Source organism: Haliaeetus albicilla, chromosome 2, assembly GCF_947461875.1.
Source record: "Haliaeetus albicilla chromosome 2, bHalAlb1.1, whole genome shotgun sequence".
Lineage (NCBI taxonomy): Eukaryota > Metazoa > Chordata > Aves > Accipitriformes > Accipitridae > Haliaeetus > Haliaeetus albicilla.
Genome location: NC_091484.1, coordinates 1,025,952 through 1,039,251, shown reverse-complemented (window position 1 = coordinate 1,039,251; position 13,300 = coordinate 1,025,952). Strand labels below are relative to the sequence as shown.

Sequence of the window (13,300 nt, the reverse complement as noted above, 5' to 3'; positions counted from 1 at the left end):
ACACGGTGGCACCCAATGCGGCTGCGACGGTGCCCATCGCCGACTGTACCGTGGCCGCACCGGGAGCGGATCCCCATCCTCGTGCCCATCTCCATGCTGCCGCCGTCCTCATGCCAGCACCATCAAAAGGAGCATTTGACAGAAAACAAACCTTTTTTTCCCCTCTGGTTCTTCCAGCTCATTTATCGCTTGCACGGGGCAGGCAGAGCTGTCAGTGCCTGAACCTCACTCATCCGTTTAACCTTGGGGGAAGAAACACATTTGTGCCGGATAACGTGCATCAGATGGTGGCACGGGGAGCGCCTGTAGCTGCTGTGCCTGATGGATGGGCTACACGGGCCTCGCCTGACCTGTGCTTGTATGTTATCTGCATTGCTGCGGGAGGCTTTTCATCACGCCGACAGCTCCAGCATCACCTGCCTGGCAGGAGCTCCTCGCCAGGGATGGCTGCCGGCAGCAGCGGCCAGGAGGGGCCCGGCCACGCGGCTGCGGCTGGCACCACGGCACCACGGCACCGCAGGAGGCGGCGAGCCACCGAGCCAGGGGAGGGGAGAGGCCGCCGTGCCCAGGGGAGGGTTTGCAGGCTGTGCCCGTGCCACGTGCCCGGCTGCGGTGGGACTGGAGGGACTGGGACAACCCCGCCGGGAGCAGAGCTGGCGCCTGCCGTGCCCAAGGGATGGAGGATGCCCTCACCACCGGCAGTGCCACCGGCCATGGCAGAAGGGAGAGAAGCTGTTGCACTTGTCCTTTGGGTGACATTTTGCCAACGAGGGGTCCTGTGACAGTGACGGAAAGGATATGGAGCTGGGCAGCCCAGAGCCCTGGTGACGGATGAGCACTGCCAAGTGCCGACACAAAAGCCATTTGGTGTGGGGAAATGATAGATGCTAACACTAATTTTAAGCACAGGCAGCCGAATTCCTCCAGACAGTCGCAGTGCTCAGGATTTAGGGCACAGCTGCTGGGTTCAGATAAGGTGTGAAATCAGCCCGGCGTGCAGGGTGTTACTTAATAATGAACGTCTCATGATGGATGGGGGTGGCTCAGCGATATAACCTCCACATTTGGAGCCTTTCAAACCTCTTGTCATCAATCCTGGTCCCTGCCGGGCCATGGGAGGGGGAGCTGGGAGCTGGCAGTGGGCGCACGCCCCACCAGGCTGGCACCACAGCTTGGGCTGCGCGACTCCCCCCCCGCCTCCTCCTGCACCACCGGCACCTTTGCAGGCTGGCGGCAGCACCAGAGAGGTTCTGGGGCCAGATCCTGCCTGGGCCGGGGCGGCCGCGGCTGCTCCCTCCAGTGCCGCCGGCAGCGTGGCCCCATACACCTCCTCTCCTCTCTCCACGGCCACGACGCATTGCTGGCTGCTCCCACATGCCGGCGGAGATCGGGGCTGCCAGCGTGAGGAAGAGGACGGCGAGACGTCATGCCCTCCCTGGGGACATCACTGCTCCCCCAGCACCATGCCGTGCCTGGAGCAGCTCTCGCTGTGCCACAGCAAGCGGGCTTTGACCCACGTGGGCAGTGCAGGGACACGGCGCCAGCCCAAAATATTTATGGTAAAAGCGATGCTGGAAATGGCAAGTGCTGTGCTTGTCTGTAGCATTTAATCTTTCTCCTGACCTTATAAAAAAATCTATTTGTGTTGAGATTTTAAATGCACTTCTTAAATCACCCACTACAGGCTTCACACCGTATTAATTTCTGCTCAAGCAAATGAGTTTGGTATTTGCTCTTTTCCAGTACCACCAATGCCAGAGCGCAGGGAGGATGCACGCCGCGTCCCCCTCACTCAGACCTGCAGCCTGTGCCCTCACCCCGCGCTCGCTCACCCCGTGCACGTCCCTGCGTGCATGCTCACCCCCATGCACGCTCACCCCTGTGCCTGCCCCCCCGTGCACATGCTCACCCCCGTGCACACTCACCCCCCCCATGCATGGCACACACAAGCACCTTTGAAGGGATCCCGTCTCCTCCAGCTCAGGGGAGAGCTCTGAGCAGGACGGCCACTGCTGCCATGTCCCAGGAGGAGGAGGAGGATGACTCAGCTGGGGATGAAGGCCAGGAGAGGCTGGCACGGGGCAGAAACACCCAGCCAGGCTCCACGGAGGCGGCGGTGGGCTCACCTGGGCACATGGCTCCCGCACGCACCGGCCGCCCCCAGCACCCTCCAGCAGGTCCCTGCAGCCGCGCCGCCCCCCGCGGCGGCCGGCCCTTCCCGGGGGCTGCAGGTGTGCCAGGGCAGCGGGGGCAGAGCAGTGCTGGGGACACGCGGCACCGCTGCAGCTGGAGCAGACGAGCTTTCGGACGAGCTTGCCGGCACAGCGCCATCGATTTGGAGGTGATTGCTGCCAGGGCGAGGCATGGTCATCTCGCCTCATTATTGTGCAAATTGCTGGGAATGCAAATCTGGGTGCACCTGGGGAAAAATGTATTAACAATATTACTCCTGATTAAGGTCGCAGGGCACTTTCTGCTTGTTCAGTGAAGCCTGGGCTCCCTTTCCTCTTTTGAATCTAATGGTTGGTTTATTTTTATATCTGTGACTGTGAGGTTTTATCAGGCGCTTTCAAACTGTGCTCTTGCAGTCTCTTGACAAGATCCCGCCGGCAGCACCAGCTACGCTCTTTGGGATGCGGGATCAGACAGCGGGAAATCACTGATGGTGGACACCAGCACCCCTCCCGGCATGGGACGGCTTGTGGCTGCTCCAGCCCCAAAACCTACCTACCTGCCTTTCCCCACCCCGAAGCTTGAAACTCCCGAAGCGGGAGCACCACCGGCTGGGCACCACCAGCCCTCACGTAGCACGGCACGGCACGGCACGGCACAGCACAGCCCCAGGCTGCCATGGGCCCTGTCTCCTGGCAGGCAGGGACTGGCCGTGGGGCAGGCGGGGAGAGCTCATGATCTGCTTAACGCGTGTGAGCAGGGTGCCAAACCGGCACTGATTTATAGCCGAGGAAATGCTTAATTTAGGCAATGTATTTAAAGGAACTAATTAGAATTGTATTAATATTTATGGGCCTTATGGAGAAGCTGATAGTTGCTATTTGAGGGTATTAACTGTTATCTTATATTGGGCAGGACCGTGGTGTTTGGAGGCAACTTTAATTGTGGTGAAAGCAGTCGAGATCTCACCAGAAGCCGGTGACAGAAGCCCACCCGATGCTGCACATCCAAACCACGTTTGCAGTGCTAATGAATATCTGCTGGAATTAATAACCCTGCCCACGTGGTCCTCCCCCCCCCGAGCGGCCGAGCATCCCTCCGACAAGGGACAGGCGCAGCCGCCTGCTCAGGGCCATGCTGCGGGTGATGGGAGCTGGGGAAGCCAGAGCCCTCCCCTCCTCCAGTGACACGGAGCAGCGGCATGGTCCCCACACCGGGCGTGATGCTCCCGGTCCCACCGCTGCCGGTGCTCCCATCCATCCAGCCTGGAGAAGGGGGCCGGGAGGGGCCTGGGGGCAGGTGGCCCCAGCAGCCCCCAGCTCATCCGTAACCAGCTCCCTACCCGCACCCGACCTCTCACTATAGCAAAGTTCACATCAATTTTCCTTCCCCTCATTTGTCTGTAAACCATGAAGAAAAATCACCGCCGTCTGCCCGCATCAGGCCGCCGCGGTGATGTATGGCTGTAATAAAAACCCCATTTTGGGAGGCCGCCTTCCCCGCGCCGCCAGCCGGCGCGCCATGCATGGCCGTGCCGCCGGCCGGGCTGCGCCGCGTGGCACAGGGCTGGGGCTGCCGCCTGCCGCAGGCAGCCGTCGCCATCCCAGCCCTGGCCCCCCCCCGTGCCTCCATCTCGGTCTCACCGCACCCAGCGGCCGGCGGTTATGGATAGGAGCTATTAGAGCTGGTATGGAGCAGCAGCCTCTGTGCTGTGTTCAGGCAGCCGGTGCCGTTAACTCCCAAGAGCTGGATCGTGGGGGACAGCCCGACAAGGGGCTGGGGGGGGGGGGGCTGGGCACCCTCCTCGCCCTGAGCTGGGGGACAGCCCTGGGGCCACACGCTGCAGCCCTGCCTGAGCTCCTCGTGCAGCGGTCGCAGCCCCCACCGACTCCGGGGACGGGGTGCTGGGGACAGGGTGCTGGGGTGGGCTGCTGGTAATAGGGTGTCATCCCCCCCGCCTGCCTCACACGGGGACTTTCATCTCGGCAGCCGGCAGCAGCCGCGGCGCCGGCTCGGGGCCGAGCGGGAGCAGGTGTGGAGGGAGCTGAATAATAAATTGGCACTTTCAGGAGGTTTTCATCTTTTCTGTTTCAAGTTCCTCTCTGTCTCTGCCTGCAGAGCTCGCCAGCGGCCACAGCCAGCAGCACGTGGGGAGGGAGCGTGCACGGCACCGTCCGGCTGCTGCTGGTTTGACACAAAAACCCGCTCCCCCTGAGCGAACGCTGCCTTTGAGGCACTCGGGTCCCCCAGCCTCAGCTCCCCAGACCTGTCCCCGGGGGATCGGGGGCACTGAGGCACTGCCAGAGCAGCTGGGCATCACCCATCAGTTTGGCACCAGCTCCCCGGTGATGCCCGGAGCGATGCCCGGAGCGAGGGCTGTCCTGCAGCCACTCCGTCGCACCCGGCGGCTGCCACTCTGTGCCCTTGCTCAGACTTCCCGGGAACATCCCCAGCATCTGCAGGCAGCGCACTCATGCACAGCCCACTCCCCTCTCTGGGCTCTCATTAACGAGCAAATTAATAAGATGATATCAGTGCTGACAGGAGGTGTTTCTGGGGAAGACCTGCAGGTCCCTAGTGTGCAGGCAGGGGTGCCAGGCAGGGACGGTGCCACCCCCATGGGAGCCGCTTCTGCACCTGCCCCAGCTGCACCCTGCGCCCGCTGCCCACGCTGAGACCAGGACCAGCTCCGGACGGCAGCGGGAACGTGGAAGCTCCCAGGAGAGGCACCGGGCTTGGCTGGCGCTGCGGGATGGCACCGAGCAGGGAAGGACACAAGCCCTCAGCCCCAGCCCAGAGTCCAGCTGGCAGCAGGAGCAGAGGCTGGCACTGGGACGGGCACCCGTACCCCATCCCACCCCCGGAATAGTGGCGTGACCTGCACCCCCCGGCCACGCTCTCCCCAGGGACTAAGCTGGGAGTGAGAGGATGCCGGTGCTCGGCCAGGGCAGTGCCAGGGGCTGTGCCCACAGGACCCCCATGGACCAGGGAAGCGGCCGTATCCAGGAGGGATGTTTCACACCAAGGTGCTGCCCGGCTCCGTGAAGCTGCACGAAGTGCCGGGGCCACCGCACCAGCTGCCTGCTGGGGGAGGCTGGGCTGAAAGCCTGGACCGAGGGGCTGGCTGGGGCCACTGGCCACCATGAGCAAGCCTGCGCCCCACATGCCGGCCATGGGGTCCCCAGGCTTTGCCAGGGTCTGGGCTCGCAGTTCCAGTGCAGATGGACGTGGCTGGGAAGGAAAGCGGGAAGGCACTGGGGAGCACGTGGAGCCGTGGAGGTGCGGGTCAGGCAAGACGATGGAGGCTGTGCTGCTGCAAGCCAGGCATCCTGGCAGCTTTATTGCATGGGGCAGAGCGTGGCGGCCAGCAGTGCCGCAGACCCCGGCCCCCGCACTGCCAGCCCTGCAGGGGGACCCAGGCCCCGCTACCGCCTCCTCCTCAGGGTCACTCCTTGGCTTTCCCTGGGGGACAAAAGGGGACGGTGAGGATAGGGGTGCAGGCAGGGCAGGGGGAGGCAGCAGGGTGCTGGGGAGGAGAGCTGGCCCCGGACCAGCTGCTGCACTCACCCCCCTCCCAGCTTCTGCCCCCCAACCCCAGGCACGGGCTGCCCCCCCGGCTCGCACCCCCAGGGATGTGGCACAGCCGGGAGCAGCTCTCGTGGTTCCGGTGTTGCATGGAGACACAACTGCCGTGCCAGGGAAGCTGAGCAGCTGCAGTGGCTGTTCAACCACCAACAGCCCCAACCGCCTGTGGCTCCACTCGGAAACGAGTGTCACAACCGGGCAAGTGCCCACACAGTGCCGCCCCCCACACCCCGCTGGGGCCACCACGGCTCCACCAGCGCCTGCTCTCCCAAGCACACACCCTGTGCCAAATGCCTTCGACAGGGATGTGGGAAGGCAAATTGCAAGAGCAGGCTTTTCCCCCTGCCCATGCAGGCTGAGTGCCTCGGTGGTCAGGTTTCCTACTTCGATAATCAGGCTGCAAAATTATGATTACTAACACTGTTGCCTGGTTCTGACCAAAGACGATGCCAGCTCCCAGGACGGAGCTCTGAGCTGGTTGAAATCACCCAGCATAAACACCCGGAGGCCACCATGCCGCCTGCTGGGGCCCAGGGACGCCGTGTGCTGGAGTGATGTAGGATGCTGCTGCTCTCCCTGCTGTGGGGAGGCTGCTCTCACTCCATGGGGAGGCCGGCAGACCCTCTGGGTCCAGCTGCCCAGCTGCAGGCAGCTCAGCTTTGTACTCCCACCCCCTGCCCAGCCCTCACCTCTGCCCGGGCAGGAGCAGCCCAGTCTGACCCAGTCCAGCCCCTCCTCTCACCCAGTTGCTGGCAGACCTGCTGGCACTCCTCCACCGTCCTGAACTTGTTGTGGTTCCCCCCACAGCCGCTGTAGATGAACGGCTGGCAGGTCCCCGTGGCAGGGTTGTAGGCGTAGTGACGGAAGCGTCCCCTGCACGGGCCAGGCACGGGCGGGAGGTGACAGATGTTACCCGAGGACACGGGGCCGTTGGAGGCAGCAGGACCCAGCCGGTGGTCCCAACCAGCAGGCAGGAGCGGGAGCGTGGTACCTCCGACCGGAGGCAGGCAGCCGCGGCCACAGCCTGTGAAGCAGCACTTCTCGTGGCGAGGACAGTCGGTGTCATCAGTGCAGGAGCTGTTGCAGGGGGCGAAGGTCTGCAGCACCTTTCTCTTGGGGCAGACTCCCGGTTTGGCTGCAGGTGGGAAAGGAGACCAGCTCACACGTGGGGTCTGTCCTAGCCACGGCCCCTCTCCCACCGAGCCCCCCAGCCGCCCTTACCTGGTACCGGCTGCGTGCAGTGGATGTGGCAGCCCATGTTGCAGCACTTCTCCCTGCCTTGGCACTGGCTATCACTGCCGCACTCCACCAGGCAGATGCTCACCAGGTTAGGGTCCAGCCGTGGACAGAAGCCCCTCTTGGCTGGGGGTGACCAGCAGGGTCAGAGCCCTGCCGGCCCCTGCCCGTTCCCACCGCCCACCCCCGGGATGCCCACCCCCGGGGCCTGCGGGCAGGGAGCAACGGGCACCCCTGTCCCCCTACACCAGAGGGGCTGAGAGTGGGGGGGATCGGGTGCAGGGGCCACCCATGCTGGCCCTTGCGGGTGATGCACCCCACGGGCAGCGGCTGTGCTTGGAAGACCCCGGCCCCGGCGCATTCCTGGGACAGGGCAGGGGGCTGGCAGGGCTGCAGGCCCCGCTCCCCGAGGTGGCTGCAGTCCGTGTCGTGTCCCCCCCCCCGCCCCATCTCGGAGGGCAGAGCACGGGCTCGTCCAGGGCAGCTGGGGGGGGTGGCAGGGACCCCCTCACCTCCGGTGGGGAGCCGGCACTCCCGTCCGCAGCCGGTGCTGCAGCAGCGCTCGCTGCCCGGGCAGTCCTCGTCCGAGGAGCAGAACCTGTCGCAGGGCTGCGGGGGGATCCTGCTGGGCGGGGGGCACTCGCCGTGCTTCCCTAGGAGGGCGGGCAGGGGGTTAGGGTGCGAAGGCAGGCCCCCCACCCTGGGCAGGACCCCCACCCCCCGCCGGGGGGGCCGTCCAGCGCCTCGGGACCTGCCGGCGGGTGAGGCGGCCCCGGGGGGGACGGGACACGCCGCTCCCGTGGGGGGGTCCAGCCCTGCCGCTCGGATGGGGGCTCTGCGGCAGGCGGGGACCGCGGGGCCGGGCGGGAGGTTCCCGGCGGGACGGGCCAGCTCGGAGCCCGTGCCCCCCCCCCCGCCCCCGCCAGCGGACCCCCACCGGGGGGGCGAGGGGACACCGGGGACACCGCGGCGGTGGCGGGGAGCGGGGCCGAGCTCAGAGCGCACCCCGGGCCGGGGCTCACCTGGGAGGAGAAGCCCCGAGGCCGGCCGGCAGTGGCCGGGGGGGCCCGGGGGGACCAGCAGCAGGAGCAGGAGCAGCCCCGGCATCGTGGCGCTGCCCCCCGAGCCGCCCGCGGCCGCTTTTAAGTACAGCCCGGGAGCCCCGGCCCCGGCCCGGGCCGGCGCAGAACCCCGCGCCGGTCCCCGCCTCCGGGGACGGGGACGGGGACGGCGCCGCCGGAGCCCGGCGGAGCCCGGCCCCGCTCCCCGGCCCGGCCCGCTCCCACGGAGCAACAGCCTCCTCTGCCGGCTGCCACCCGGGATGCTGCGCCGGGATCGGGCCCCCGCGGCCCCCGGAGCTGCCAGACACCGCGGGCGGGGGGGCACCGGGGGAGAGCGCAGCCCCAGCCCCGGCACCTGCGCGGCACAGCGGGCAGGGGGCTGCAGGCGGGGAAGGGGGGGCTGCAGGCACGGAGGGGGCAGCAGGGAGAAAGGGGGCTGCAGGAAGGGAAGGGGGCTGCAGGAAGGGAAGGGGGCTGCAGGAAGGGAGGGGGCCGCACAGGCCATGGGGACTGTTCGCCATGGCTGGGGCACGGTGGCAGGACGACACGCCAAGCTTCACACCACCATGTGCCAGCAGGACCGGAACACGCCATCACTGAGGGCACGCGGCTACGGGCCGTAACACGCGATGGGTGCGCGGTAGCCTGTGGAGGAAGAGCGCGAGGCCGAAGCCCCACAGAGCAAGGAGCCGCCAGCGCCAGCTGAAGGACAAGGTGCTGCTCCAGAGAGGCTGGTGACTTCCACATCACCACCATGGCACTGCAGCATGTGCCACATCAGGGCAAACATGTCACTTAGAGGGTCCCCGTGCACATAAACTGGGGACAAGACTGCTTTCACAGCCCCCGGGTTTCTTGCTGATGTTTGCCTTTGTTTCAGACCCCGAGTTTCTGTAGCAACAAGTGCATTTGGCCACTTGAAGCAGAGATGATGCAAACAGGAATTTCCAAGCAGGGAAATATGACCGTTGAGCTGTAAAACCCTTTATGAGACCGCAGAGGTCACGTCAGCCTCAGCACAAAGATGCCTGCTTCCAGCCAGGCTGGCCTTGCGACAAACCCCCAGGCAGCGAGCGTCCCTGGCGTGTCCCCCCCGCACACCAGGACCCTGCCTGAGGCCTTCCTCCCCATCTCCAGCACCAGCAGAGGATGAGCCCCTTCCACTAGCTCCTCAAAAACCCAAGTCCTGCCCCTCTCTGCCCACGGGCTGCCCCCCGTGCCTTGCTGCAGCCCTGCCAGCCCCCCCCTGCACCCAGAAAGCCAGGCTGCCTCTGCCCAACCTGCCGGCAGCACCGGCTTGTGCCCTTTGCCATTCAGCAGGGCACAGTGAGCTGTGCCGGCATGGCTGCAGTTCAGCAGTGAGAGGTGCCACGGTGCAGACCCCCCGGCAGGGATGCGTGCAGCCTTGCCATGCCCTCGCACCGCGTGGGATGGGGAGCAAAGGTCCTGCTTGGTGGAGTCTCAAGGTGTGGCAGCGGCAGCACCGCAGCGTTCCCGTGGGCACGGAGCAATCCTCACCCTCAGCACGGTCACCCTTCGCACGCTTGGCTGCGCGGAGCTCTCTGTGACCTCCCTGCACCGTTAACCTTGGGTTTCCCCACCCCATCCAGGGCCGCCTCCCACCGGTCCCGGTGCGTGGCGAGGTGAAACGCAGCCCCGGTGCTGACCCCACCAGAGCACCCGTCTGCTGGGACATGTCTGCAGCCAGCCAACGTGACAGCACCCAGCCGCCCACTTGTCCCCGCAGAGGAATGGTGCTCGGTGCGCGGCGTGGGACAGCGGGTGCGCCCAGCCTGGCACGTCGCACAGGCTTCCCACGCTCTGCTTCCCCCCGAGGCCACGCTCGCCCGCAGGGACCCAGCCGGCTGTCACCTGCAGCTCCGTGGGCAAGCACAACATGATGCGGGTGCCAGGCTGGGACCAGGGCAGGCAGGCACCGGGTCTCCAGTGTGGGCATGGCCGGGGATAGACCCCCCAGATGCTCTGTCCCAGAACACCCCTGTGCCATGCTGCCAGGACAGCCACCACCCTCTGGGCCACTCTGGATGTGCCAGCCTTCCCCCTGTCCCCTCTGTCCCCTCCTTCCCAAGCCGGAGAGCTCCAGCCCCTTCCTCTGGGCTCCCCGTGGCCGTGGGGGTGGCCCCAGCCAGTGGCCGCATCTCTCTTTCCCCCGGGGAGGGTGCTGTTGGGTGCCGACGTCCCCACCCTGGCTGCAGCCTGGCTTCTGGGGCTGGGACGAGGCTGTGGTAAATGATTTCTCAGGCAATAACATGTCGTGGGGCTGTCGCTGCCTCGGGCACAACTGTGAAACACAGCAAGAGTTTCAGCACCCAAAGGTTATGTGCGCGGTGGCCCCTCCCCAGCCCCACATGGATATAAACCCCCATCAACCCGCGCTGGCCATCTGGCACCCGTGGGGAGCACCATGAAGACTGCCAGCATTTTGCTCGTGGGCATCCTCGCCCTGTGTGCCCAGCTGCAACCAGCCACCGCGGCTGCCGGGGGCAAGGGTGAGTGCTCGGGGGGGCACAGGGCAGCCGCGTCCCGCCGGCTTGCAGGGCGTTGCGGGACTGGCTTGGGCTGGGGGTCCTGCATGGGATGAGCAGGTAAGACCAATCACACCAGCACAGAGCCAGGTGCTTCCCTGGCTCCAGGGCACTCCACGCACCACCACCAAGCCGTGAGGCTCCGGCTTTGCAGTGAGGAGAGGGGCTGCCAAGGTCTGTGCCATGCAGGCAGCGCAGGCAGGCAGGGAGGGCTTGGCGGCAGCAGCAGGACGCAGCAGTGTGGCGGGAGCCCTTCTGCCCGCGGGGTGCACCGGCCTTTGGCTGCCAGCCGGGTGCACGGCTGAGCCCCAAAGGGGTCAGATAATTCCCTGTGCATCAGCCCATGGACACAGTGCGGGGACCCTGAGCTGCCAACTGGCAGGGCCTGACATCTCCCAGAGGAAGGGGTGTCCCTCTCTATCACGGTCCCCTGCTTTCCCCGCTCAGGGCCAGCAGCGGGAGGCCAGCTAGCCACCCAGGGGCACCTCGCCTGGCCCAGCAACGCTCCCCTTTTAATCATTGACTGCCCTCCCTCAGCAGGCAGGGAGACGTGACTCCGGCACCTTCCCTGCTGCCATGAAGGAGCCGCAGTCACCCGCGGGGCTTGGGTGCAGCCAGCGTGACCGGGCTCAGCAGTGGTGGCCATTGCCACCCAGGAATGCTGCAGGGAAGAGCCTTTCGGATCGGGGTCGGGGCTGCTGATCCCACATCCTCAGCCAGGATCCTCCCCTAGGATGCGCCTTGGCATGGGGAGGGCTGCCCGTGGCCGTGCCGGCAGACCCCCGTGCTGCCCACGGCCATCCTCAGCCTCTGTTGAGGAAGCGCCTGGCAGAGCCATGGTGGGGACAGCAGCATCCCGAATGCCACGCAGTGGGGATGGGAGCCAAAGCATTTCTGTCTTCCGGAAAGCGATGCTGACTGAGTGGGCTGGAGCCGCTGGCCCTGCCGCCAGCACGTTCAGTCCCTCTCCAGCTGCTCCGGCTGGCTGGGGTCAGCTCCAGCTGGATCGGCCGCTCAGCAGCCAGTCGGGCACGCTGGGGCCAAGGCACAACCTTGGGCAAGCCCGCTGGCACCCATGCTGCTCCCTGCAGCTATCGCCTTCCTCCATGATTTCCCCCTCATCTCCTGCCACGAGCCCATTTCTGGGCTCCCATCTGCTCCCATCCAGCTGCTCCAGTGTAGCCCGGCTGCTGGCATCCACACTCACAGCCTCCCAGCTCCGGCTGCTCACAACCAGCACCAAGGACATCATCCCACACACTGGGGCAGAGGAATTACAGTGTCAGACCAGGGCAATAACCCTCAAAGGCAAGCACTGCCGGCAGCACCGGCATGGGAACAGCAGCTCAGTCATGGTGGGACACCAGGGTGGCCCCTGCCCTGGCAGCAGGGACGATGCCTCTGGGTGGGCAGCGTCAGACTGGCAGCAGTGCTGCTGCTCCAGGAAAAAGCTGCTGCTGGGTCTGGGTGGGCTCTGGGTGCACAGCACAGGCAGGGACGGCACGGGTCCCTCACCTCCATCCTGGAGGGCAGCGCTCACACTGCCCAGCCAACGCTCACACTTGCAGCAGCCACGTTACCACCCCATCCCACCCTGGTCGCCAGAGCACCGTGCCCCAGCCCTGGCACAAGGGCTACCAGGCTGCAACACCTTTATTCAGTGCCGCCTTTATTCAGTGAGTCCCAGTGTCAGCCCCAGGCTAGAAACACCAGCCCAGCCCCCTGAAGCGCTGTCCCCAGTGGGGCTCAGCCGAACGGGCAGAGCGGGAGCATCCCAGCCAGCCTGACCATGGCCAGGTCCTGGCAGCCTCCCTGGCACCCAGCCACCGAGCACCCCAGCCCAGAGGGTGCAGAGACAAGGACTGCCCTGCTGCTCTCCCCACCGCCCCAGGCCTTTCCCCTGTCCCCACACATCAGGTCCCGCTGCCCATGGTGGTGAAGCACAGAGTGGCAGCTGGGCAGGCGGCTGGGCTGTCCGCGCCGGCTCCTGTTCCTGCATAAACACCCGCGGCAGGGAGGGGACCGCAGGCAAAGGCAAACAGTTACTGATTTACTGCCACTCCGCTCCGTGCCGCATTGTTGACTGTGGGGTTAAATTACCTGGAGACGGACATCGGCAGAGCGGACACCGGCTCGTGACTCAGGGCACGGACCATGTCCCCAGCCCCACACAGCCCTGGCCCACGCGGGGCTGCGGGATGCTCCAGCCCAGAGCTGGGGCTGACCCTGGAGCCTCTGCCAGTGATGAGGGCACATCACCGGAGACGGGATAGGTCTCACCCTCCTCCCCGTGCAGGAGAGGCTCAGCCTGTGACCGTGCCCAGGATGGGGCCCAGGGAGCCAGGAAGCTCTGAGATTGCCTCCCAGCAGAGGGGTCCAGCCCGTACCCCCCAGCCAGGCAGCACCGGCACCGCACGGAGGGACCCGCGTTGTGACAGCAGCCAAACAGCCCAAGGCGTTGAGCCGAAACCAGGAGCCATGCCAAAGGGGCCGGGGTCCTTGGGGCCCCCTGGCATAGTGCTGAGCTACTCCCCTTCCATCAGCAGTCCTGGAGGAATTAAAGCCACCACTGATAGCCCCTGTGGAGGAGACGGGAACTGGCAGAGTGGCAAACACTGATGAGAGCAGGACAGCCACGCCAGGTGATCTGGGCTGCTTGGCTAGATGGGCCTATCCAAACAAACTCTGGCTCGACGCTGC

The 13,300-nt window shown here is 65.8% G+C and overlaps 1 protein-coding gene across 1 annotated transcript; it reads right to left on the bottom strand.

Annotated features, from left to right (window-relative positions):
* Positions 1-5,483: 5,483 nt before the first annotated feature.
* Positions 5,484-8,211, bottom strand: LOC138688097 (WAP four-disulfide core domain protein 3-like). The gene is made up of 5 exons (XM_069798721.1): positions 8,016-8,211; positions 7,506-7,646; positions 6,979-7,119; positions 6,500-6,892; positions 5,484-5,634 (listed from the first exon to the last, which is right to left on the bottom strand). The coding sequence occupies exons 1-5, from the start codon at positions 8,098-8,100 to the stop codon at positions 5,618-5,620; spliced, it is 777 nt and encodes a 258-aa protein (XP_069654822.1). The 5' UTR covers positions 8,101-8,211; the 3' UTR covers positions 5,484-5,617.
* Between the last annotated feature and the right edge of the window lie 5,089 nt (positions 8,212-13,300).